Below are 23,750 nucleotides of genomic sequence, written 5' to 3' on the forward strand. Positions count from 1 at the left end.
GAGATTCCTGAAGAATTCACAGAGTCTTGCCTTACCTCTACCTGGCAGCGTCTGGTACCTGCTCTCAGAGCCCACGAGGCCTAGAGAGGGCTGAGGCACGTCCCCACTGAGGCTGGCCAGCTCTGGCTCACTCACGTAGGACCGGAGCTCCACCTGTGGACAGAGTCTGAGGCTATCAAGTCACTAGTGTCACACCACCCCTTCCACTCAGTGGACACGCCTGGTCTTCACAGCTCACCTTCAAGTCCCCGTTCACACACTGGCCCTGCTCCCGGTCCCTCTTCCTCTCATCCGACTGTCGTTTCAGTCCACGCACAGACGTGTGCCGAATGATGGTGGCTTCTCTTGGCAGAGGCGGCACGGCCGGGGGCTGGTCCTCTGGGCTGTAGAGTTCAGGAAGTGGTGGCCTGGGAGGTGCCTCGTCTTCCTGTTCAGAAAGAGAACCAGATCCAGTGTCCAGAGGGATGGAATTGAAGGGGGTGCTCTTACGAGGCACTGCTATGGGTCAGCCACTTCAGACGCAAATTACTACTCTAGCCAAGGAAGCTGAGGGGGCACCTCCATTCCAACTCTTCTCTTTGATATGACATACTTTCTAGTTTCAAAGTGCTACCGGTGACAGTGTGTCCCCAGCTCCAGCACTTGGTGTCCTGGATCTACGTTCTTGGCAGTGTCAAATGACACTTGCTTCCTCAGCATGTATAGCAGGGGAGGTAGGATGCTGACTACTACTTCTCAGATAGTGACAGCACCCACTCCCGGGTCAGACATCTACCAGCCCTACAGTGTTCAGCCTGAGCAGACTCCAGGTGGCACCACACATAGACCTGGGTCTTGTGTGTGTGTGTATGTGTGTGTGTGTGTGTGTGTGTGTGTGTGTGTGTCAGGGGCGGGGAAGGAGGGAATCTGTTTATCAGTCAGCATCCTGTTATTTTTCCTGGAAATTAACCTTCTTACAAAGTCTCTCCTTTCAGACTAGTGGACTGAGGAGGGAGCAGGAGAGGCGGTTGCTCACTTCCTGGGAGGAAGGGGACAAGGCCAGTCTCCTTGGTACTCAATGTACTTGCTGGGTTCTTGAGGACTGTAGTTCTTCCATGCCAGGAGACCTGATTGCCAAGAAAATTCACTCCCTGATGACAGCTGTATCTCTTCCTCCTTAACTCTCTCTTCCTTACTCTAGTCTGACCTTCTATTTCAGGATTTCACAGTGTGTTTGTACGTGTGTGTCTGTGTGCACGCGTGTGGGCATATACATGCCATGGCGTGCAAATGCAGGCTGCCAAAGGCAACATGTGGGAATCTGTTCTTCTCTGCTTCCATGTGGGTCTTGGGGTTTCTAACTCAGGTTAGGCTTGGCCGTGAGTGCCTTTACCCGCTGAGCCACCTCACTGGTCTCCTATCTGCAGCCTTTGAAAGTAAGCACTTCCTTGGTGGGCAAAAGGCAAGCCACCTGCCTAAGACAGGCACAGGCTCCCTCGAATCAGCAGTTTCCAACCCTGACAAGCCATTAGAATCACCAGTGTCCAGAAGGCTCTCCACAAGGATAAGCCCAGAATACCCATTGTCTGTGATTGAAGAGAATGGCTAGAGATAGGGTAGTTGGGGGGTGTTTTCTTAGACACTTTCTCTGTGGTTCTTGTTCCTGTGTTCTTTGAAATTACCCATGACTGGTTTTTCTTTTTTATTTATTTATTCAGGTTTTGTTTTTGTTTTTGTTTTTTAGACAGAGTTTCTCTATTAAGCCCTGACTGGCCTAGAAATCAGAGATTTACCAGCCTCTGCCAGGATTAGAGGCATGTACCACCACCATGCTGAGACCATTTCTAGTTTTTAAAATGGTAGTAAGTTAAGGAAACAATGTGGGGTCTCTGCACTCAACAGGACTGGTGAACTGCACGGGGTAGAAGACACAGAATAGCTGTGTTCTATCCTGGCATAATTCAAGTGAGTAGGGATGCAAACATGGAGAGACAAGGAAATAAACGGGCCAGGGAACTATACAGATGGCAAGACCACCGGCAGCCATGAGGTTGGAGGCCTTCTTGTGATGGCCACACTTTGCTTATTGGTGTTGGCATAGCAACGATGGTGGCCTGATTATGATTCACTGACACATTTTAATGTCAATTTTCAGAATGGATATTTTAATAAAAACCTTGCATTATATGTAGGTGCATGTGTCCACATGTGAGTGTGTGCATATGAGGGAAAATGTCCTCAGAAGCCAGAGGCTTCAGATCTCCTGGTGCTGGAGTTATAGGTGATCACACCACCTGCTGCTGGTGCGGAGAACCAAACCTCCATCCTCTCAAAAGCAGCAAGTGCTCTCAATCATTGAGCTATCTGTCAAGCCTCAGATATTTCATTAAAAAAAAAAAAAAAAATTGAAGGCAGGTGGTGGTGGCACACGCCTTTAATCTCAGCACCCAGAAGGCAGAAGAAGGCAAATCTCTGTGAGTTCAAGGCCAGCCTGGTCCACAAAGTGAATTCCAGTATAGCCAAGGCTACACAGAAAAACCTTGTCTTGAAAAACAAAAAACAAATTTGATATTTATTTTTATTTTATGTGTATGAGTATTTTGCCTGCATGCATGTCTATGAACATAAATGCTCAATGCCAAAAGGCATCAGATTCCCTGGAACTGGAGTTACAGACAGTTGTGAGCTGCCATACAGGTGCTGGGGATTGAACCCAGGTCCTCTGCCAGAGCAATCAGTGTTCTTAACTGCAGAGCCATCTCTCTAGCCCCAGTTATTTCTGTTACACACAGGTGAATATCTAAAACAAGCAAACAACCATACAAAAATAATAAAACTGAGGCTGTCAACACTGACTGCTTTTCCAGAGGCCCCAGATTCCATCATACATTCCAGAGAAAACTGAAGTAGCTCAGAAAAATGAGAGACTTGCCAAGGACCCAGCGAAAAACTGAGGACTGGAATCTCAGTGCCCTGGCTCCCAGTCTGGCACCTCTCCCTCTGTGCCCAGCTCTGGCTGCTAGGCACCTTGCTGCACATCAGCAGCCTCCTCTCCATCAAGGCTGCTCTGGTCTGCACCTCACATTGGGCTTTGGGCAGGAGACCTCAAAATGCAGCAAAACCAGAGATTCTGCCAATGCAGCTTTTATGAGCCATTACCCATGCTGAGGCAGACTCTGCAACGATGCAGGTGTTAGGAGTCACTCATGTTGCTGTAAGTCACACTTCACCCCTGCTGTAAAGAACCCCAATAAACTCACTGGTCACCAAGCTGTACTTGGGTGGAGTCATTTCTCTGGTATGTCATCAGTGCCTTATGTGAGGTGACTAGACTTGTGTTCCTATCTCTGCAGGAAGTCATTCAGCATGCCCTCAGCTCCTAGTTGCCATAGCTTACCGCCTGAGGCTTTGCCTTGGTTGGTGACTGCAGAGGAGACATCACTTTCCTCAGCTGGGGCGGATGAGGTCGGTATGGCACATAGGTCTGCAGCTGCGGAAAGAGTCGGACCTCCAGAGGTGTCCGCACAGGGCTGGTGGGAGGGCTGGGCTGCAGGGCCGGCTTGCTCTCAGATGGAGAGAGTGAAGGCACAGATGGGTGAGGGAACAAAGGCACCGTTTTTCTTTCTGAGGGTATGGGCAGAAACAATACAAGGGTGGAATGAAGACTGTCTCAGTGCATGAGCCATTCCACCTGCCTCTCCGTGTCCTACACCAGGAAGGTGGTTGACTGTCTTACCTGGATTTTTGACAGATCCCACCAGGACTCTGTAATTCTCTTTATTCACACTCAGGCCTGCCATGACATCTTCAATCCTCCACAGATCCTTCTGTATCTGTGACTTCTCCTGGGGAACACAGGGGGCTGGTTCAGGATCTTCTTGGCTCCTTACTAAAAGTTTCTTCTGAGGATTTGTCTTTAGTCAGAGTTCTTTACCATAGGGGTGCAGAACCTTTGAAACCTGCCAGAGCTCACTCAAAGTCTGCTTGAGAAGCAGACCAGTGAGGGATGCTGGGGTGGTAAGCAGTGTTCACCAGCTCAACTGGCCTACTTTACCTAACTTAAAAAAATAGATCGTCTCCAACAGCATAGGATGAACTTAAATGATGCATGCAACACCTGGTCAGTCTCACAGAGATGGGAAAGAACAGGGGAAGCCTGGGCCAGAGGAGGGGAGGGGGAAGAGAACAGATTTTCAGTTTCACGAGACGAAAAATTTAGGAATATCACTGCACAACATATGAACAGACTTACACTGCTCAAGTGTACTCTTAAACACAGTTGGGATGCCTGGTGTGGTGGCACACACCCTTACTGCCAGCTCTCAGGAGGCAGAGGCAGTTCTGGCTTACATAGTTGGAGGCCAGCCAGGGCTACATGATGAACCCTTAGCTTTATAAAAAAAAAAAAAAAAAAAAGAATTAAGATTAGCATTTCAAGTTAAAGGCCAGCCTGGGTTATGCAGTGAGACCTTTCTCAAAAAGCCATGGGCTACAGATCTACATCAGCAACAACCAGAAACAACCATGGGAATATTTTAGCAACAGTAGTCACTCAGTATGTTCAAGCCATTACAGTAAGTATTATGGAATGTTGTTTCTAATGAAGGTGGGGGATAACAGTGGGGGAAAGACATAGTCTAGGGATTCTCCGAGGGCATCCCTGAACCAGAGGCAAGAGTCTCCACACTGTCCTCAGCACCTCTCAGAGCCACCTATGAGTGAGTCGGTGATAGTAGGTCCATGGGAAAAGGAAAAACAAAATTCCCCAGAGAAGTTCCTTGGTTTCCTAGGGTGAGGGGGACATCCAGAGTTCACACATTCCCTAAGTGACCCGAAAGAAAAACCTAGATCAGAATCCCATCATCATTTAGCAAGTCCAGGTCTCAAAGTGGCACAGCGTGGTGTCCTGTGCAAAAGAAGCCTCCAGGAACACTTGCTGAATTCAAACACACCAAATCTATGTCAGAGCCCCAAGAAGAGACAGAGCTGCAGTAGAGTTGGAAAACAGGCCATTTTCTACTTTAAAACTTTTGAGGGTGGAGTAGAAGCCTGATGCTTACTACAATATGAGAGCACAAGCCAGCTAGAATATCCTGACTTTTTTCTTTTCCCTCTGTCTATTCCTGGCCTTGAACTCAGAGATCTGATTGCCTCTGCTTTCCAAACTTGGGATTAAAGGTGTTCACCACTCTGCCCTCTGAATATTCTGACTTTAAGCTAAAGCCATTTCTTCCAATGTGGCCAGGGACCACAGAGATCAGGATCAGCCAGCCTGGCTTCCGAAACACAAGTGAGCATAAATGAGAGGAGACTCCAGGGACTGAGTCACACTTTCTCCTCAGGCCATCCAGTGACTACCAGAAGCAAGACAGGCTGGACTTCCTGCTTAGGGAATCCAGGAGAAACTCGCCCTTGACCTTCAAAGTGCGCTCCAGGTGGGTACAGGGACTAAACTGGGTTCCTCTCGGCTCTGCTCTTTTAAAGGATCAGCTCTTTCCCAAACACTGAGAATTAGGCCCTGAGAGCAAAGAGCTCCCTGCTAAGGTAGTGCTTGGGAAAGCTGCTTGGCAGTCACAGCCCTAACAGGCTAGTGATGGAGATGAGGGAGGTAACAACCCTCTTTCTTGGTTACCTGGAAGAAAAACGCTCTCCTGTGTTGCTCCTGCAGAGTCTGCTTTAGTTGTTCCACATCCTTCTCCAACTTCAGGTACTCGTTCCATGCGTTTTCCATCTCCTATTGGCAAGAAAACACTTCTGGCCTCCAGATGCACCCTCACCTTGTCCCCTCCCAGCCTCAAGGACACCCACCAAAACCTGCTGCCCCCTAGGCAAAGGGAGAGGGGGAAGGCTTGAAGAGCATAGTAGAAAGGAGATGGGAACAGGTGACCCTGGCCACCTGTGCTGTCCACTCTTCCCCACAGGACGGTTTCTCTCCCTGCCCTGGTAGGAAGGTCCACACTAGACTGACAGCCCCAACAGTGGAAATTCTGACATCTTTAGAATAAATACATTGTGTAGACTTCTCCAGAAACTGGGGCTCCCTCAACTATCCTGATGGAAAGAGGCCTACGGTACAGATAGAGTCAGACATAATACCCTGGATAAGTCACCACCAGGAGCCAGTGTCACGTCCTCACCCTGGCCTCATCTCAGTAGCAGGGGAGATGGAAATAGAACCATGGCCAGCCTCCAGGGGAAGTGCCTGTGACCTCTTTACCCTCTCCATACCGTGGACTCTCTGCAGAGCTCCGCACGGATGTGGACGAGGTCCTCCTGCAGGAGCCTCTGCTGGCAAGTGATCTTCTCCAGGTGCTGCGGCTGGTCTTGGTACTGCTCTGTCTGTCTGTGCAGTACCTCCAGCACAGATTCTAGCTGGTCCTGTTCCAGAAAGGGCCAAGAGCAAGAAGATGGGAGGGCTATCCCCCAAGGAACCAGACAACTGAGGCCAAAGAGGTGAACTGCACTGGAATAGACATGGGTTTTATTTGGGAACTGAATGATCAAAAGTAGGGTAGGCAAAAAAAAGACTGAATAAACTAACACCCTTGGTTTTTTTTTTTTTTTTTTTTTTTTTTTTTTTTTTTTTTTTTTTTTGTGCTTTTTTTTTTTTTAAATAGGGCCCAAGCATTGTATAGCTGAGGATGAAAATTCTGATTTGGAGTCTACCATCTAAGTGCTAGGCTTATAGGCGTATGCTAACCATACCTGTTTTATGTGATATGAGGATATAAGCCATGGCTTCACACATGTTAGGCAAGTACTCTATAGTTTGTTATACCTCTAACCCCTCCTGTTGATCAATGCTAACACAAGAGTGCAAATACTGTGTCAGCAAAGCCAAGACGGGTGCAGTCCTCCCACCCACCCCACTACTATGCAGAAATGATGCATACTTTATTCTCCTTGAGAGCTCGGATCTTGTCTTCCAAGTCCTGGAGTATCCTGTCTTGTTCACAGAAGATGCTCAGCTTGACCTATGAGCAAGAATGAGTTGGAGAGGGCTGCGGGAAGGGGGTGAGAACATGACACATGGCCTCGGGAATAAGAGCAGAAAGCCTCTGGCCAGAAAATATGGAAATGCTTCGGGAAGATGCCCAGGTCCAGGGCAGGAGGTGGCCAAGAAGCCAGCCTGTCACTGGTAACTCACATCAATGTCACTCTCGGCGATCTTCATGGGCTTCAGACTTCGATCCTTAAGAAGGTCTCGGCCTGTCATCTGGGAGGTAAACAATTTAGCGATTAACGTGGTGTGTGGAGCCAAATAGCAGGAAGGAAGGTTAGTCCTATGGTGGATGGATGTGGAAGTCTCAGCAGAGGTGGGAGGCTCATGGCACAAAATGGGCAAGAACTTGAGCACCATCTGCACTGTTTTAATGCCTGCTTCATTTTATAGAAAAACTGAAACCTGTTGGTGATCCTAATAGAACTATTAAATTAAAAAAAAAAATGCAGGTGCTCAAGTGCAGGGTCATCTGTGTACCCCAAACGAGCATGACACATTCCCATGAGTCTTTAGAGGTTCCCCATTGGTAAGAGAGGCCTGCTGCTACACCTAGGGACAAACACAGTTTGTCCAGTTGTTGACCAGGTCTCTGTTTCAGGTCTCTGAGAGGCCACCTTCCTCATGGACAAGGCCAGCCTTCCTTATCCTACACCACTAAAAGATCCATCCAGAGCGGGAAGAGATTCAGGTCAGAGCCAGCCAGTGGTTTAAGATTCACACCTAGATAACAAGGCTTAGCTGTACTGAAGTGAGTTACAATCTATCTTACCACCTCCACAAAGCAACGGACAAGTCACCCACACCTCCAGGCCAGTAGAACATCCCAGTTCACATCCTCAGTCAACTGTAAACAGGCAGCTTGCTGCCTTCCTGCTCTCACTGACCCCCAAGAAGCTGATTCCAACTCTATCTCATGCTTCTCTTTCCCTGGACACTTCCCTCGATAGACTGTAAGGATGTGGGCTTCTGTGGCCAAGGCAAGGCCAGGTTTAATGCACCTCGAGTCACACAGCCCTTCTCTGTTCTGTTTTGCAGCTCTGACCAGTAAACACGGAGAACAGGGAAACCATAACAGAGGCAGGTAGTGTGTGCTAGGCAGAGGACCCAAGGATGGATAGACAGACAGTTGCTGGAGTGATAGCCTTTGTTTTCTCCCCACTCCATCTGGAAGGCCCAAGAAGCTTGCCAGTGTGAGTCAGGAGTCAAAAGTGCTGTCAATCATTCTCTTCAGACTAACCACAGCCATGTGCCCAACTGCCCTACAACCTCACTAAGAAAGTCCAAGCCACTATCAAATGACTTCTTCAAAAGAGTATTTATTTATTTATTGGTTTTTCGAGACAGGGTTTCTCTGTGTATCTCTGGCTGTCCTGGAACTCACTCTGTAGACCAGGCTGACCTTGAACTCAGAAATCCACCTGCCTCTGCCTCCTAAGTGCTGGGATTAAAGGTGTGCACCACCATTTCCTGGCATGAATATTTATTTCTATATATGGTGTTTTCTCTGCATGTATGTCTGTGTATCATATCATATGCATGGGTCTATATACCAATGGAGGCCAGAAGAGGTTGTTGGATTTTTGGTAATTGGAGTTACAGACATGTGAGTTGCTATGCAGGTTGGGAACAGAACCTGAGTCTTCTGAAGAGAAGCCAGTACTCTTAACCATTGAGCCATCTCACTACAGAAGTCAAATGACTTCTTGCTTTGAGCTGAGGACTGCTTCTGTTTGGTCACATAGCAGAGGGCAGGGGCCCCGACCTTAGTTATTTTGTGATAGAGCCTGAATATAAGGCCTGACATATGGGGAAGAGCTGAGCAAGCATCATGGAATTCCTTGGGGTCTACGCAAGTGTATACAAACATGTATATACATAGTTAGAACATATGGAGCCCCAAGGGGAGGGCTGTGAGTTAGTCTCTTCTCCGAAGATGCTGGCCTTGGCTTGTTAATCAGCTAGAAATCACTTTCAAAATTAGGTGCACTCTGGGGATTTCCCCCAGTAGACTCTTCCCCCTTTTCCCCTGAAGCTTTTTGTTGAGGATGTCTCTGATGCTTAAATAAGGCAGAGGATCTAACTGAGTAACGCCTCATTTATCCAGCACCATCAGGAAAGAAATGCGGTATCTACACATGAAGGCATTCTGAGAAAGGAAAATCTGAATTAAGCCTTCTGGTGGCGTCCCCTCTTGAAGTGTGCCCTTTACTGCTGTCCTCAGTGACTCTGGAACCAACCTTTTGTTTCGCTCTCCCTCCAGGGATATCCACATTACCTCTTTTCTAAGAAATAAGCATCTTTCTTTCTCTCTGATGTGCTGTTTAAAGGATGTTGGGAGCTAGCAACTCAAAGTCCTTGCCTTTCTTTCTTCCTTTTGTGTGGGTCTGGTGTCCTTCAGTGTATCCCTCTCACACAGGGTGCCTGTCACTGCTGTGGGGCTTAGAGTATCAAATTATAATGATGTTTGCTCATTTCTCCTCTCCAGACATATTAACCACATTAGGGGGGCACTGTGGAGACTAGGATGCATTTTCTCTCTATCCTTGAAGCTCAGCCAGGGCCTGGCATATGGAAGAGATCTGGAGAACGTTAGCTGAGTGAGTTCATGAACATGTCAAAATCAGACCGGCTGGTTTGGCTACTGGTGGAGTAAAGGTCACAGGCGACAGAGTACCGGCTTCCTGAAAGACTTATACTCTGCAGAGGTCCTTCAGCTAAGCTCTGTTCCAGAGAAAGGATGCTCTGATGAGCAGTTACAGACACAGGTAGTATATGTCAGTTAAGTTTCCCTTTTTAAATTGCACTCAGTGGTAACAGTATTTCTATCTACTTAAAACATCAACAAATGTCCCCAGTATCTGTCACCAGAAATATCAAAGGCCTCAGGTCCCCATTCATCTTAAAGAATCTCTACATAGGAAGAGACTTGGCCCCTGGGCCACCCCACCTCTCGTCTACTACATCAGAACATGACACCTGCCCCCCAGTCTGTAGTCTCCCTCAGAATGCTCCAAGAGCTGGCTACATTGCAAAGGAGACTTAGAGTGGCAATCCAGTTCCAAACTGGGACCTGCATGTTAACATCCTGTCCCCAGAAAAGGTAGGGACAGTGGAATTTAAGATTTCTCTAAAGTTAACAACTGCTGTTCCCTCCCATAAACTCATGCTCAGCCCTATGGATGTGGAGGCAGACAAGTGATGATGGAGACACAACAAAAGCTGGTGGCAAGCCGGGCAAGCTCCCCACCCCTCTGCAACACAAAAGATGGAGCCACAGGACACCACAGATGAGCGGCTCAGCCACAATGCTGAAGAGAGCTTTGGGTTAAAGAAAATCAACCAAAATGACTTGCAGGAAGCGTGGGGCGGTCAGGAGAGCAACTGCTTAAGCAAGTGATGATGCCGGCCCTGAGCCAGAAGCAATGGAATGGCCCCGCCTGGAGACACGGATCCGATCATCTTACGCTTCTCCTGGGCCGACAGCCCCGTGCTGACTTCTTCAGCACTTTGTAAAGCACGTTGATCAAAGGTTCATTATTTTTAATCTGTTCCAAACAGAAAGGCAAATACAACAAAACGTAACAGGTGAGACATCCGACAACACTTGAAGCAGCCACAGTCTGGGGGCTGGAGAAGGGGAACCTCAGAGCTGAGGTGTGCAGACAGTTAAGACAGGTAAGCTTTGGTGATGTGAGCTCCCAGCTAGGGACTCCCTCTAAAGACCTGGCCTAACCTGCTTTGCTTGCTTGGGGGCCCCTGTGTGGTCTGACCATGCACAAGGGCCACTTCCTGGCTCACTTCCTTCCTGGTTCTGCTGCAGGAAGGTGAGGGGAAGCTTGACAGAAGAGATCTGCTTCTTCCTGCCTGCCTCACTGTACTCTCAATTTATGCATTCATCTCATTTCTAACAATTATTTCCAACAGAAATTTCTCGGACTTCAACTCCATACTTGGGTGCAGCTAAATGTTCATGCCTAACCAGAGGATCCAAAGGCTTACAATCAGTGCTATATATAGTGTGTCAGGCCTCGAGATGGCTCAGTGTGCAATGCTGTCACTGAGCCTGAGGACCTGAGCTTAATCCCCCAGAACCATATGGTGGAAGGAGAGAACCAGCTCTTGCAGGTTGTCTCTGACCTCCACATGCAGACCTTAACACATGCACACACACCTCCACACACACATGCACACAGACATATTAAAGAAATGCAAAAAAGAAAACACTGTCTCCACCCACTAGGTGGGCACATCCCAAGCCAACAAAGTTTTACATTTATTACAGTGTTGGAAATGGAACCCAGAGCCTCATGTACACTAGACAAGTACTTTACCCCAAGTTATATCTCCAGCTTAGCATCAGAATTCCTACTCAAGCCCTCCACCTTTAGTGTGTAGAATCACCTGGAATGCTCGGGCTCCACCCTGGAGGGCCTTGTTGAGCAGGTCTGGACTAGGATTCAAGATCTGGCATTCCTAACAGATTCCCAGGTATGGGTGGTGTGAATGGTCAGGAACCATACTTGAGAGCCACCACTTCCGAGATGTAGCTCAGTTGGTTCTGTGCTTGTCTAGGATCCCCAAAGCCCTGGGCTCCACCTAGTACCATATAAAGTAGACATAGACGTACCGACAAAACCCTAGTACTTAGGAGAAAGAGGCAAAAAGATACAAGTCCAAGGTCATTGGGCATCCAAGGACAACCTGGGATAGATGAGGCCTTGCTTCAAAACAAAAATACTATACAACCACTTTGAGGTAATCTTTCTCAACTGTCACTGTATTTTAAAAACACCTAAGGAATTGTTTGGTCAATTAAGTCAGAGTCTCTAAGCATAAGACTTAAGCACTGATGTGTACTGTAGTGGTTAGAGTGAAAATGGCCCCAATAGACTATTAGAAGATGTGGCCTTGTTGGAGGAAGTGGTCACCCAGGGCAGGCTTTGAGAACTCAGATGTTCAAGACACATCCAGTGTGGCAACCACTTCCTGTTGCCTGCAGTTCAAGATGTAGAACTCTCAGCTCCTTCTCCAGCACCATGTCTGCCTGCTTCCCACTGTGATAATGGACTAAACCTCTGAACTGTAATCTAGCACCAATGAGATGTGTTCCCTTGTAAGAGTTGCCATGGTCATGTTATCTCTTCACAGCAATAGAGACCCTAACTAAAACATGCATTTTCCAAATTCCCTAGTGGTTTAGTTCATGGCCAGGCTTAGTAATCTCTGTTCCTGAATGGCTGACCTCAACTTTTAGTGTTGCACAAGAGTCACACCTGAGTGTGACTTGAGCAGAGGATCCTGGGCACAAGAGTTCGAACTCAGTAGAGATCTTAACAGAATGAAGCATATTCACGTATTCATCTGTGTGTACATCCTATAGTGCGTGTGCCGTGGTCAGAGGACAACTCGTGGACTTGGTTCTCCTCTTCCACTACATGGGTCTTGGGTTCAGGTCATGAGGTAGCAAGAACCTATTCCTGCTTTATCTCTAACCCCTGCTTTTATACTTATTTTCATTTATTTATTTTTGAGTAGTCAGGGTTTCTGTATCCTTGGCTGGCCTGGAACTATGCAGCCCAGGTAGGCTTTGAACTTGAAGCAATCCTTTTGTCTCTGCCTTATTGAGTGCTGGGTCTAAAGGCATGCATCATGCCAGGCTCTGAAGTTTGTTTGTTCTTTGTGACAGTCTCTATGGGAAGCTTTGCTGGTTGTCCTAGAACTCACTATGTAGACTAGGCTGGCCTCAAGCTCACAAAGATTCACCCTCCACTACCTCTCAGTGCCAGTACCCAAGGCCACCATGCCCAGCTTAAAAAATTTTTTTGTTAAAGGGAGAAAGTCATTATGTTCTGTGGGCTGGCCTAGTCTAATTTACAGGCTCAAATGATCCTCTTGTCTCAGTCCCCAAGAAGCTGGGACCCCAGGTGTGTATCATCGTACTTAGATCTATATTTTTAAAATCACGTTCCTAGATGTTCTAGAAATAGCTGATGCCCCAGATAGCAACCTAAAAAACTGCCCCAGAAGCTGACTTTGGAAACGGACAAGCCCTGATCTCAGGCTCAAACTGTCAGAGAGAGCTCACAGTGCTATAGATGTGAACCCAACAATGGTACACTCATCCTCAGAGACAAGGGACTCCCTGGGGTTGAAGGCAACCTTTTGTGTCTACAAAGGCATCACCTGAGCAGCCAAAGACACTCTGTTCAGCCTCACCTGGATACATTTCACGGCTGTATAAAAATAACTCAAAGCCGGGAGTACAGGCACACATCCATAGTCCAGGAGCATCACTGAGCCCGGATATTTGAGACCAGCCTGGGAAACACTGTGAGACACTATCTAAAAGGATAATTTTTAAAAATGCTATGGACAACAGCGACCCGACCACAGCCAGTCAATGGAGTTAAGGTTCCGGGAAGCAGAACTTCCATGATGGGAACACAGCCCACAGATGACAAATGCAGGGCTGTAGTCAGTCCCAGCCATGGAACTTTGTAGACCTCCCTTAACCTCTCTGAGACATGGGTTCCTGGTTAACAGGATAGGGACGGTGATTCCTATTACTCAGTTACTGTGAGAACTAAACCACAAATGAACTAAGTGCCAGACACTGCCAGGAAGAAGAGAAGCTTAACCATTGCTCAGTCCTTTATACCCTGGCATCACCAAGAGAGTAAGCACTCTCCAAAACATGCTAGTACCATAGAGAGAGGATGCTCCTAGAGGGGCACGGCTTGTCTCTCATACCCAGGGCATCCACTTTCCTGGGTGTGTGAACCTCTTCTTGTGCTGTCTCTACCTGCAGTACCTACATCCACATCCCCCTTATTTCAAGGACATCCTGCCCAGCATGTCATAGGATCCACATATTGGAGTTCCAGTCTGTGTGGCCCTGTGAGAGGATATTCACCACCACAAAGAAAGCCCTTTCAGAAGAGCACTTCCACCAACGGAACCGTCTGCCTACAGTTGCCATCTGCTTGCCTTAATCCTCTTTAGAGCCACAGGAAACACATGGTGACACACCAGAGCTTTACAGCCTGTCTCCATTTCTCCCAAATTGACCCTAACTCCCTGTCACTGTACTACATCTGTGTGGCTGCTGCTGTGAGTCTTCTCACAGGCACACTTACCATGGAGACCCTCCCTCGTTCCACAGAGATACTGGAGGAGGAGGGGAACCTGAATTCAAAGGTGAAGGGGACATCAGCATATCAAGGTAGGCAAAGCAAAGACATGCTTAACACCCTGCACTGCTACCCGACACTGGAAATTGGAATGGCGTGTTTAGACTTAGCAGGCTTTAAACATCTTTAAACATAATCATCTGCAGGCCCTCGACCCTGGGCTCTGTGTCCTGCAGTTGACCACTCTTCTAGGTCTGTGCATGCCAGACCAGGTCCCTGCCCTCTGATGGAAGTCACGCATTCTGATCATTACTCCATACACAACCTCTCTCCTCTCTCTTGGGCAGATGGAGTCAAGCCTCTTCTAGCTGCAGGAGAGGTTCACCCCTGGACTACTTCCCTGAGAAGAGCTTAGTACTTACAGTAGCAGATATATAACCAGGAAACTGGCTACAAGTCCAGCTGTTCTCATGACAGTATCAGCATCCAGAATACCTCCTCAGGTCACATAGCTCCTAGCTAAGGAAGCTACCTCAGGATGCAACTTCCCTCTCCAATCCATCAAATCCATTTCCTGCCATCCTAACCCAAGCTTGACTCCCCCAAAAGTTTAATGCCTTTGGGACCACAGCAGCAAAACAAACAAACAAAAAAAGGCTGAAAGGCAGGTAGCAAGGTGAATGTGAGCGTTGGGGTAAGTAAGTGCTGGACTCATATGTATCTCTGTCTCTCCAGTGTGGCCTTGAGAAAGTAATTTACACCCTTATGGGACTACTGTGCAAGCTACTGCAGTAAAACTCAGAACCTGGGCCATTACTACTCAGCTTCTGTGTGAGTCGCACAAACAGGAGGTCTTGCTCTGAAGCCTGTGCCTCAGTCTCTCCTCCTTCATCTCTTCCTTCCTATAAGGCCTATGACAGAGTCAGGAGTCAACACGATTTGTTCCACCTCACTCCAGGGCTCTAATCTCACCCCTGCACCATGGCAGCTCTCTTTGGCTTACTCTGGTCCTGTCTCATCACAGCTGAATTCATCACAACGGCTCGGAGTCATGATTGCTCAAAGCTCTGCTCGAGTGCTCCCCACTGCCTTAGAAGCCTTCCTCTGACAGCCCATGGATTCTCATGACTCCAGCTCAGTACTGAACCAAACAGGTGTTTGTATGGTCACTGTATACACTATCATTTGGGATATTTTCTTTCCCTAACCCATACTATTTTGAAGTTTCTTAAGACTAGGGCCTTGTGTTTTCTTTTGCATCTGCCCTTGTCTTCTATAGAGCTGGGCATACAGCAAGTGCTTAACATTTGCATGAACTAGGAGGTATTTATCCAAAGGTCTAGATCAGCATGGGAAACCCCCATATGCTGCCTTAGGTTCTAGCATTTACAGCTGAGCCCCCTAAGGCTGGGAGATATCCTGCATCAGAAATGTCTTGAGCTAGGTATACAGTGCAGTGAAAATAAACATGGTCCACAACCCTCTTCCTTCCTCCAGTCTGTTCCAGAGCTCCGGCATGAGGAGGGCTATCACCAGAGGGAGCATGTGGGTTGTGGCAAGTCAGCGTACCTTTCTTTAGGCCTTTGCAGCTCTGTTGTAATGGCTAAGTCAGAGCTTGAGCTTCAAGTACCCACAGGCACCCAGTGCTCAGCTCCAAATGGAGAGGCTACTGATAGGCCTCAAAGCCCCATGACTCCATGTGGAACTTATTCACTCATCAACAAAAGCAAAGGGCCCCACCATGTCAGCTGTGGCTGAACACACACACCAGCCAACTCCCTATGAACCAAACACCCCTACCAGCAGCAGAGGCCCTGGCAAAGCCACTGGCTATTTCCCAGGAATTTCTGGCTCTAACCAAGGGAAGGAACAGATCAAAATCATGACATTCTCTAGGCCAGAGATCTCATAACAAGGGCTTACCAGCAACTCCACAAGAGTCAGACCATAAGCAATGACTTTTTCCTGATTCAGACAATAGTTTTCACTTAGGGTCTGGAACTCAAGTGTTGGGTTCCAGTAAGCAATACTTGCAGAAAGATGAGTGTCCATAGTAGGTGGAATCCTGATGCCACTCACCTTTAAAGACTTATTAACTTTATTTAGGAGTAATGTGCATGCCTGTGTGAACTTATGTGCCTCACGTGCATTGGAGTACCAGTGGAAGTCTAAGGGAATCAAACGCTCTAGAATGGATTAGTAAGTGAACTACCTGAGATGGGTGCTGGGAACTGAACCTGGGTCTTCTGCCAAAGCATCAAGTACTCCTGATCCTTAAGCAATCTTCCAGCCCTACCACCCACCTTCAGATCCAGGTACTCCAGGTCCTTCTTCAGCTGGAGGTAGGTGTCATCAGCCTTCCAAGGAAGCAGAGAGGAAAAAACAAAACAGTTACAAACACCAAGGTTTAAATAACCTGGGTCTTCGAAGGTAGATCATTCACATTACACTGGAGACACAGGACCATAGCAGATCAACACACCAGGCCACAGGGGAAGCACAGATGTCTTGTTGCAACTCAGAGCCCTCTTTCAGCATGGCAGGATTTGTGGGTCACAGTGGGGAAATTCAGCTTATCCCTACACGCATTGAGGTTTGATGGGGAGGACCCAACAAGTAGGCTAGGGCAGAAGAGCAGATGAGGCAGATGCCAGACTCCTGAGGCAGAACCAGGATCCTGGAACAGCACTCACCATGCCCAAAGCTAGGATCCCACTGACACAGCTGTTCCAATTCTTGGCATCAAACCTTTGACCTGGGTTGTCACATGCATGAAGTAACAAGACCCCAAGTAATGTGGATGGATGACTGGAAAAGACAGGAGAGAAGGACCCCATATGACTCAGACTCCAGAGGGAAAAATAGCAGCTGCTGGAAGTTTAGCTGGAAATTTTGCTCCTTTTGCTCAGGAAGAAGTCAGAGCAGCCACATTAGGGGCCTGAGTGAGACTTGCTTGTGGTATCTTCATTGGTCTATCAAGCACTTCAGTGCAATTATTGAGAAAAGGGCTTCCCACAAGTCACGCTCCTGGTTCAGCAGATCACAGAAGCTAACTGAGGCAGAGGAGTTGCCAGAGATGAAGAATGGTCCAGATACCATGTTTTTAGTGAACTGAGGCCTCCAGCTGAACAAGCCAAGGATGGGGAAGGTGCATAGCTCTGGTGCAAGCCAGTCACCGACACACACATGAGAAGTTCATATGCTGCCTTGGGCATGGAAGCCCTGTCTCTGAGGGATGCTGTAGCTTGCATAGGCTTATTTCTTTCCCTGGACTGTCTCCTTCCTCATTTCACTTCCCCAAGTCACTGTCCCTGCACACTTTGAACAGGAGAAGAAAAGACAGCTAGAGAATGTTAAAGTCAAATTCAGGACTTACAACTTTTTTCTTTTCCCTTTTGCTGTGTGTCTCTGTATGTGGTATACATGTAAATATGCATGTTTTAGGGTGGGTGTAAGCCCTCCATTGCTCTTCAGCCTTATTTATAAGATAGGGTCTTTCCATCACCCAGGGCTCACAGATACACTTAATTAGTCTTACTACGTAGCCTGCTCTAGTTGAAATCACAGGAGGCTGGCCACACCCACTCAGCATTTACAGGGTTACACTTGCATGGCTCTTTAGGCACTGAACCTCCTTAGTCTCACAACTTACTTTGTTTGTTTGCTTGTTTGCTTGTTTCTATCTTCTCTTACATTCATCTTTCTAACTACATTCCCTGAGTCCTTCAGGTCTTGCTAAAAGGGGTCAGGGAAGGAACGTGACAATCCCAGCACCCTCAAGTGTCCTCTGCCTGGCTTTGTGCTGCATGGAGGGATCAGGCTTACTTATTTGGTTGAACCACTGCTGCCCAAAGACAACTTTCAGGCAAGAGTCCACTTCCTTTAGCTGCTCCAGGAGCCCAAGAGAGCAACCCCCTGAGCAATCTTAAGAAGCTTGGATACCAAGCCCAAGGCCCTGATGCTGTTTAAAACTAACCCCAGTAGGACTGGGATTCTGGCTCCAGTCTGCAAGCTCTTGGTGAGACATGGAGTTACTGCCCCTTCAGGATCTTCTTGTCCCATGATAGTTCCATCCACCCTTATGCAGGTTCCCACAAAGCTAGCGAGGACAAGAGACGAGGACCGTTCTGCAAGCGGAGGTGCCTACATTTCCCTCCAGGCTGACCCACATGTGTCTTCAATGAGCAATACTGCACAGCTCTTAGACAAGACAACCACGCAGCAGCCTGACACTCTCCACAGCCCGAGAAGCAAGATTCAGGTTGGTCTCACCCCATGCAGCCCCTCCCCTACACCAGAGGGGAGGCACTCCACTAGCAGTCACTAGCTGTAGCACTCAGAAGCAAACAGGCAAGGGAAGAGGCAGGTAGCCAGCCAGCAGGACAGACCAGAGCACGGCACGGGGAAACATGGGAGAAAGGCCATCCCTGCCTGGGCTCAGGAGGGTCCACTGGCGCTGACCTGGCAGGCGGGAAAGGTCAAGTAGTGGTGTAGTAACTGGCCCATGGCGAAATTTCGCACGCTGGCCAACTTGGACTGGTGCCGCTGCAACCGGGTGAGCAGCAGAGAGAGCTCTTCCAGCTGTGGGCGTGTAGACACATTGGGAGGGCATCAGCCACCATGAGGCGCACCACCGCAATTATACTCTTCACCCCGTGCCAGGACAACACTGATGTGACACTGCCAGGCAATGATCGAACTGGCCCCATCATTAGGGCGAATAAAGGCACCACCAGCATAGGGCACTGGAAGCCACCAGCTCAGCTTCCCCCAGAAGGATGGGTGCTTTGAAGGGAGAGTTAACCGAGTGAAAGCCAGGGAAGAAAGGAGAGGTGTTGAAGGAGAAAGCAGGTAGCTGGAATATACTTCTGACAAAATCCAAAGAGAGGACCAGCCCAACGTTCCCCTCCACTTTCCTCAGTCTTTAGAGGGCCTGCTCCAAAGCCTGAGAGCTCACTGGGCTGTGTCCTTATTACCAAGAAGGGGTTGAAAGCTGCCCTGTGGGCTGCAACCGCTTGACTCCGAGGGAGAGAATACCATGGGGTAGGGTCTTGTATTCTACAGCATGTCAGTCACCTGGAGAGGGAAGGGAGGCCAGCTTACCGATTTTCCATGTAAGCTGGGAGCGCTCACTGTGTGCGTCATGTAGCCCATGGAGGGCATGGAACGCCGGTCCACGTGAGAGGAGTTCTGTAACAGGAGAGGAGAAGTCAGACTGAGGCCAGGCAAGGAGACCTCAGCCACTCACTACCAGGACTGCCCACCATGCGCCCTTCCATCTCCCTGAGCCCTAGGTGCCTGGTCTCTGAAATGAACACCTTCCTCACTGGGCACAGCACAGCAAACTGAAAGGCCCTGAGAGTTCAACCTCAGCTGGGTTGTTATAGATAAGAGGACTGACTGAATGCCAACACTGTTTCCTGACTTGTGGGTCACCAGGCAGCCACTGAGTGACTCTGTCTTTCAGTGCAAGACCCCAGTCACCTGGCAGAAGTTCACAAGCCTCACCTTGACCTCATGACCCCGTGCCTTCCTGGGAGAACCCCCCAGAGAGATGTCCACACTCCTCCTCTGGTCGAGTGGCTTCACTGTGACCCTTTCTGCTGGTGTATGTGGCCGCCGGGGTGGAAAGGGCCTCGGAGGCCCCGGAGGAGGGATGTCAGAAGGAGACGGAGGCACGGAGATGGAGCGGGGCACCTCTAGCAGGCTCCGGCTGCGGCCCTGCTCGGTGAACTCTGGGGAGCCAGCTCCTATGGGTGCAGTGGGGCTGCCATGACGGAACTGCTGCCTCTGCTGCCATTCATACAGCTGCCACACAGTGCCGTCTCTGTGTGCCCGGCGCTCCTCACTGGACATCTTCAGGTGGCTGGCTCGGTCCTGTGCATACTTGTAGTCGCTGGGCAAGTTCCGGGGAGGGGGTGAAGAGCTCCCAGAAAGATGTCTAGTGCTCTTGGGAAGAGTCTGGTAGTTTTCTGGGAAGGACAGGGGCTGGCTGGGACCCTGCCGAGGAAGTGTCTGGTCTAAGGGCAAGCTGAGAAGGACAAAGAACATGTCAGGCCATCACACAAGGCAATGCAGCTAAGGAAATCCACAAGATCATCTTGTGGGGGAGACTGTGAAGACCCCAAACAGTGACTGACACAGACACCCAGGGCTTCTCACTGCAGAAGAACCCAGAACCAGTTTTCTCCAAGAGCCAAAACTACCACAGGGTTCCCATGCCCATCATTCCTGGTGTAGTGATTAAACTGCCTCTCCTTTCTTACCAGCTGTCAACAACAAGCAATGTGTGTTGGTCTGTGTAGGCCTCGCAGTTTCTGGGGGTGAAAAGCTTTCCTTCTGTCTGGGAACCCAGCACCAGCCCTCAGAACTCACAAAGAAAATTGCTGGAGGTGGGTGGGGTGGGGTGTCTTCTCTTCGCTACCCTTTGAACCCAGACACTGGTTCCTTCCCTCCTACAGAGAACTCTGAGAGCCTCCTAATATGTTTCTTGTACATGGTCACCTGATCTTATCACTCCAGTGTGGCCCAAACCTCAGCTCCCTTGAAATCCTTGCCTGGTACTCAGGGCTCTCCGACAGACTACAACCTATCCTGAGGCCACACTGTTTCCTCACTGCTCCCTCCAAGGCTGAGACCAGCGGCTGGCCAGCAGCCTAGACTACCAGGGATGGAGGAACACCCTCACCCAGACACATACCATGAGCATCCCACATCGGTCGTCCACCACAGAGCTCCCTAGCTCAGTAACTTCTCACTGAGCAGGAAGAAAAGTAGGTTTTCAACCTGGATTCTATATACACTGGCTATGTGATCACAGGAGGCTTACTGACTGCTGTGGGCCTCCGTTTCCCTACCTGTATGTGAGGTAGTATTACTGCCTCATCTAGGGGTTCTGAGAACTAATGAAGTCAGTGAGGGAAAATGCATCCCATGAATCAGAAATTTCTTAGTAGGATGTGCACCTTTCTGACACCATTTCCCTTCCAACCATGGCCAGGTGTGGTGGCATATACCACCTATAATAGCAATAGGGAGGTAGAGGGTGGAGGATAAAAAGTTCAGGGTCATCCTCAGCCACATAGTAAGTTCTAGGCCATCCTAAGATACAGGAAATAGTGTCCCAAAACAAAAAGGACTAGGGATTGAAGAGATGGCTCGACAATGAGAGTATTTGCTGCTTTTTGGAGGGCCCAGGTTCAATTCCCAGCAGCCACAATAGGCTCATAACTATCTGTAACTCCAGTTCCAAGAGATCTAAGTCCACCTTCTGAATTTCATAGGCACCAGGCATGCACAGTGATGCACAGACATAACATGCAGGCAAAACATTCAGAACATAAAATAATTTTTTTTTTTTTTACAGTTTATGGTCAGTGAGATGCCGTAGTACATAAGAGTGTTTGCCAAGCAGGCCTGATAATCTAAACTAAATCCCCAGAACCAACAGTGGCAGGAGAGAACTGACTCCCAAAAGTTGTCTTCTGACTGCTGTATGTGCATTGCGACATCCATGTGCCTGCTCAAATGCATGCTTGCTCTCTCTCTCTCTTTCTCTCTTTCTCTCTCTCTCTCTCTCTCTCTCTCACACACACACACACACACACACACACACTCTTTTTTGTTGTTGTTTGCTTTTTTTAGTCTAATCTGCAAGTCAGTATGGCCTTGTAAAGAGAATAGGCGCTGGCATTACAGAAGCCTGAGTTCAAATCCTAATTCTGTCTCATCAACTTCACATAGCAAACTTATAACAAAAACATCACTGTGTGTCAGTCATTGTTCTGGGCCGATGCTAACTCCAAGTATATGGTCAGTGGGGGCAGCAGCAGCATGTTCTCATTTGTATGTGAGATGCAGAGACGCAAAGAGTAAAGCTGGAGATGGCACAAGTAAAGAGGGAGGAGATGTTGGTCAGCTGTGCAAACTTCCAAGTGAGCAGGTATCAGAGCCCCCATTGTACACAACATGGTAACCACAGTTAATAATAATCTACGTCAAAACTACTCAGAAAATAGACTGATTATCGTTACCACATGTACATAAAGGATATGTGGGCGAGGCGATGGGTATCAATTAACTTGTTTCAACAACTTCACAATGTATGCATATAGCAAAATGTCCCATCTACCCCATCAATATATAGCTATTACTTTTTCAGATGTATGATTATGTGTATGTGTGTGTATGCACATGTGTTGGAGTGTGCAGGCCCATGTATGTTTGTGTCTGTAGGCCAGAAGAGGACATCAGGTATCCTGCTCTAACATTCTCTGCCCATTCACTTGAGACAGTGTCTCTCACTGGCCTAGAACTTCTTGTTCTGACTAAGCTAGCTGGCCAATGAGCTCCCAGATCCATCTGTCTGCCCCCTAACACTGGGATTGCCTGGCATGGGTGGAACTGCACAAGAAACACTCATGCCAAGTGCCATCTCTCTAGTCCCATAATTATTACTTTTGGTTAAAAGTAAAAGCTGAAGAGATGCCTTAGTACTGGCTGCTCTTGCAAAGGACCTGGGTTCAATTCTCAGCACTGACGTGGTTGCTCACAACCATCTGTAACTCTAGTTCCAGGGGCTCTGACTCTTTTCTGACCTCTGCAGACAGCAGAAACATACATGGTACACATAAAATAAATCTTTAAAAAATCCTTTAAATACAGGTTAGAGATATAGCTCAGTTTTAAGTCTGTCTAGTATCCACAAAGTCTTGGGTTCCCAGCATGGCATAAACAGACCAGAAGCCAGTCTGGAATCAAAACCCTATATAAAATAGTTTCAAAATGTAGGTTTTTCAGCCCAGTAGACCTATGAATAATAACCTCTGGGTAGAGTGCATTTACCCTGTTGAACAGGCCCCAGAGGTTGAAGAGTGCTATTCTAATCCTATTACATCACTTGAACCTGTCTGACCCCAGGTCTGTCTCTTCTGTTCTACTCTCACTTGTCTCCTGTAAAACATGGATGATAAGCACCTCTGACTAACCATGGTGAGGAATAGAAATAGGTGCCATTAAATATGGCAGCTTTCCTTTCACAGTTTCTTTTCATTTAGCTGAGGTAATTTTAAGATCTCTTCAACCCAAATCTGTCTAGCATGCAAGTGAGCTTGCTTGTCACTAGGTGGCAGAGATTTTTCATTCATTTTCCCAAAGCCTGTGTCTGATGTGGCAGTGGCCAAATCCTCAGAGGTGGTGGCCAGAGCAGACAGCAGGTGTGGGGCTGCTCCTTCTGTCTGTCTCTAGGCCTATGTAGAGTACCTGACTACCAAGTTTAGATGGTCACAGCCCCCCACTCTCACTATTAGGCAGTGCCCCAAATCTTGAGGCTATCCTCAGTCCCTGCTTACCACCTCTCCATTGTCTGCCATTCAGGGAGACCTCAGACACTAGTATGATGGTGGCCATTGGCTCCTGAGGCCAAACTATAATGGACTGGCTGGTAGAAGGGGGAATATGATAGGTCCCAGGAGCAGGTGATTACTCCTGGGGCAGCTCTATCCTGACAACAGACATATGCCCAACCTGGCCTTACATAGTCTGGTATCAGGAACTCCTATTCTTCTACCTGCTCTGTGGTTCCCAAACCAGAAAAGTTAAACAGGATATCCTGAGAAAGTGGCTGCAGAGACAGTCAT

At 48.3% G+C, this 23,750-nt stretch overlaps 1 protein-coding gene across 19 annotated transcripts in view; it reads right to left on the bottom strand.

Moving 5' to 3' along the window:
* Positions 1-23,750, bottom strand: part of Plekha7 (pleckstrin homology domain containing A7) — a 185,389-nt gene that overhangs the window by 14,634 nt on the left and 147,005 nt on the right. For 11 of the 19 annotated variants that reach the window (XR_013112894.1, XM_076941419.1, XM_076941425.1 and 8 more), the window contains 13 exons: positions 19,621-20,143; positions 19,216-19,302; positions 18,574-18,693; positions 16,416-16,469; positions 10,447-10,527; positions 7,127-7,195; positions 6,873-6,953; positions 6,208-6,357; positions 5,612-5,713; positions 3,716-3,824; positions 3,377-3,603; positions 239-427; positions 36-153 (listed from right to left, as the gene is read on the bottom strand). Coding sequence is in view for 17 of the 19 variants with exons in the window: in XM_076941419.1 (XP_076797534.1) it covers positions 36-153; positions 239-427; positions 3,377-3,603; positions 3,716-3,824; positions 5,612-5,713; positions 6,208-6,357; positions 6,873-6,953; positions 7,127-7,195; positions 10,447-10,527; positions 16,416-16,469; positions 18,574-18,693; positions 19,216-19,302; positions 19,621-20,143 (1,910 nt within the window). In the remaining 2 variants the exon portion in view is untranslated. The remainder of the gene's footprint in view (positions 1-35; positions 154-238; positions 428-3,376; positions 3,604-3,715; positions 3,825-5,611; positions 5,714-6,207; positions 6,358-6,872; positions 6,954-7,126; positions 7,196-10,446; positions 10,528-16,415; positions 16,470-18,573; positions 18,694-19,215; positions 19,303-19,620; positions 20,144-23,750) is intronic. The other 8 variants (XR_013112895.1, XM_034509541.2, XM_076941463.1 and 5 more) reach the window with 3 other exon arrangements.

Source organism: Arvicanthis niloticus, chromosome 1, assembly GCF_011762505.2.
Source record: "Arvicanthis niloticus isolate mArvNil1 chromosome 1, mArvNil1.pat.X, whole genome shotgun sequence".
Classification (NCBI taxonomy): Eukaryota; Metazoa; Chordata; class Mammalia; order Rodentia; family Muridae; genus Arvicanthis; species Arvicanthis niloticus.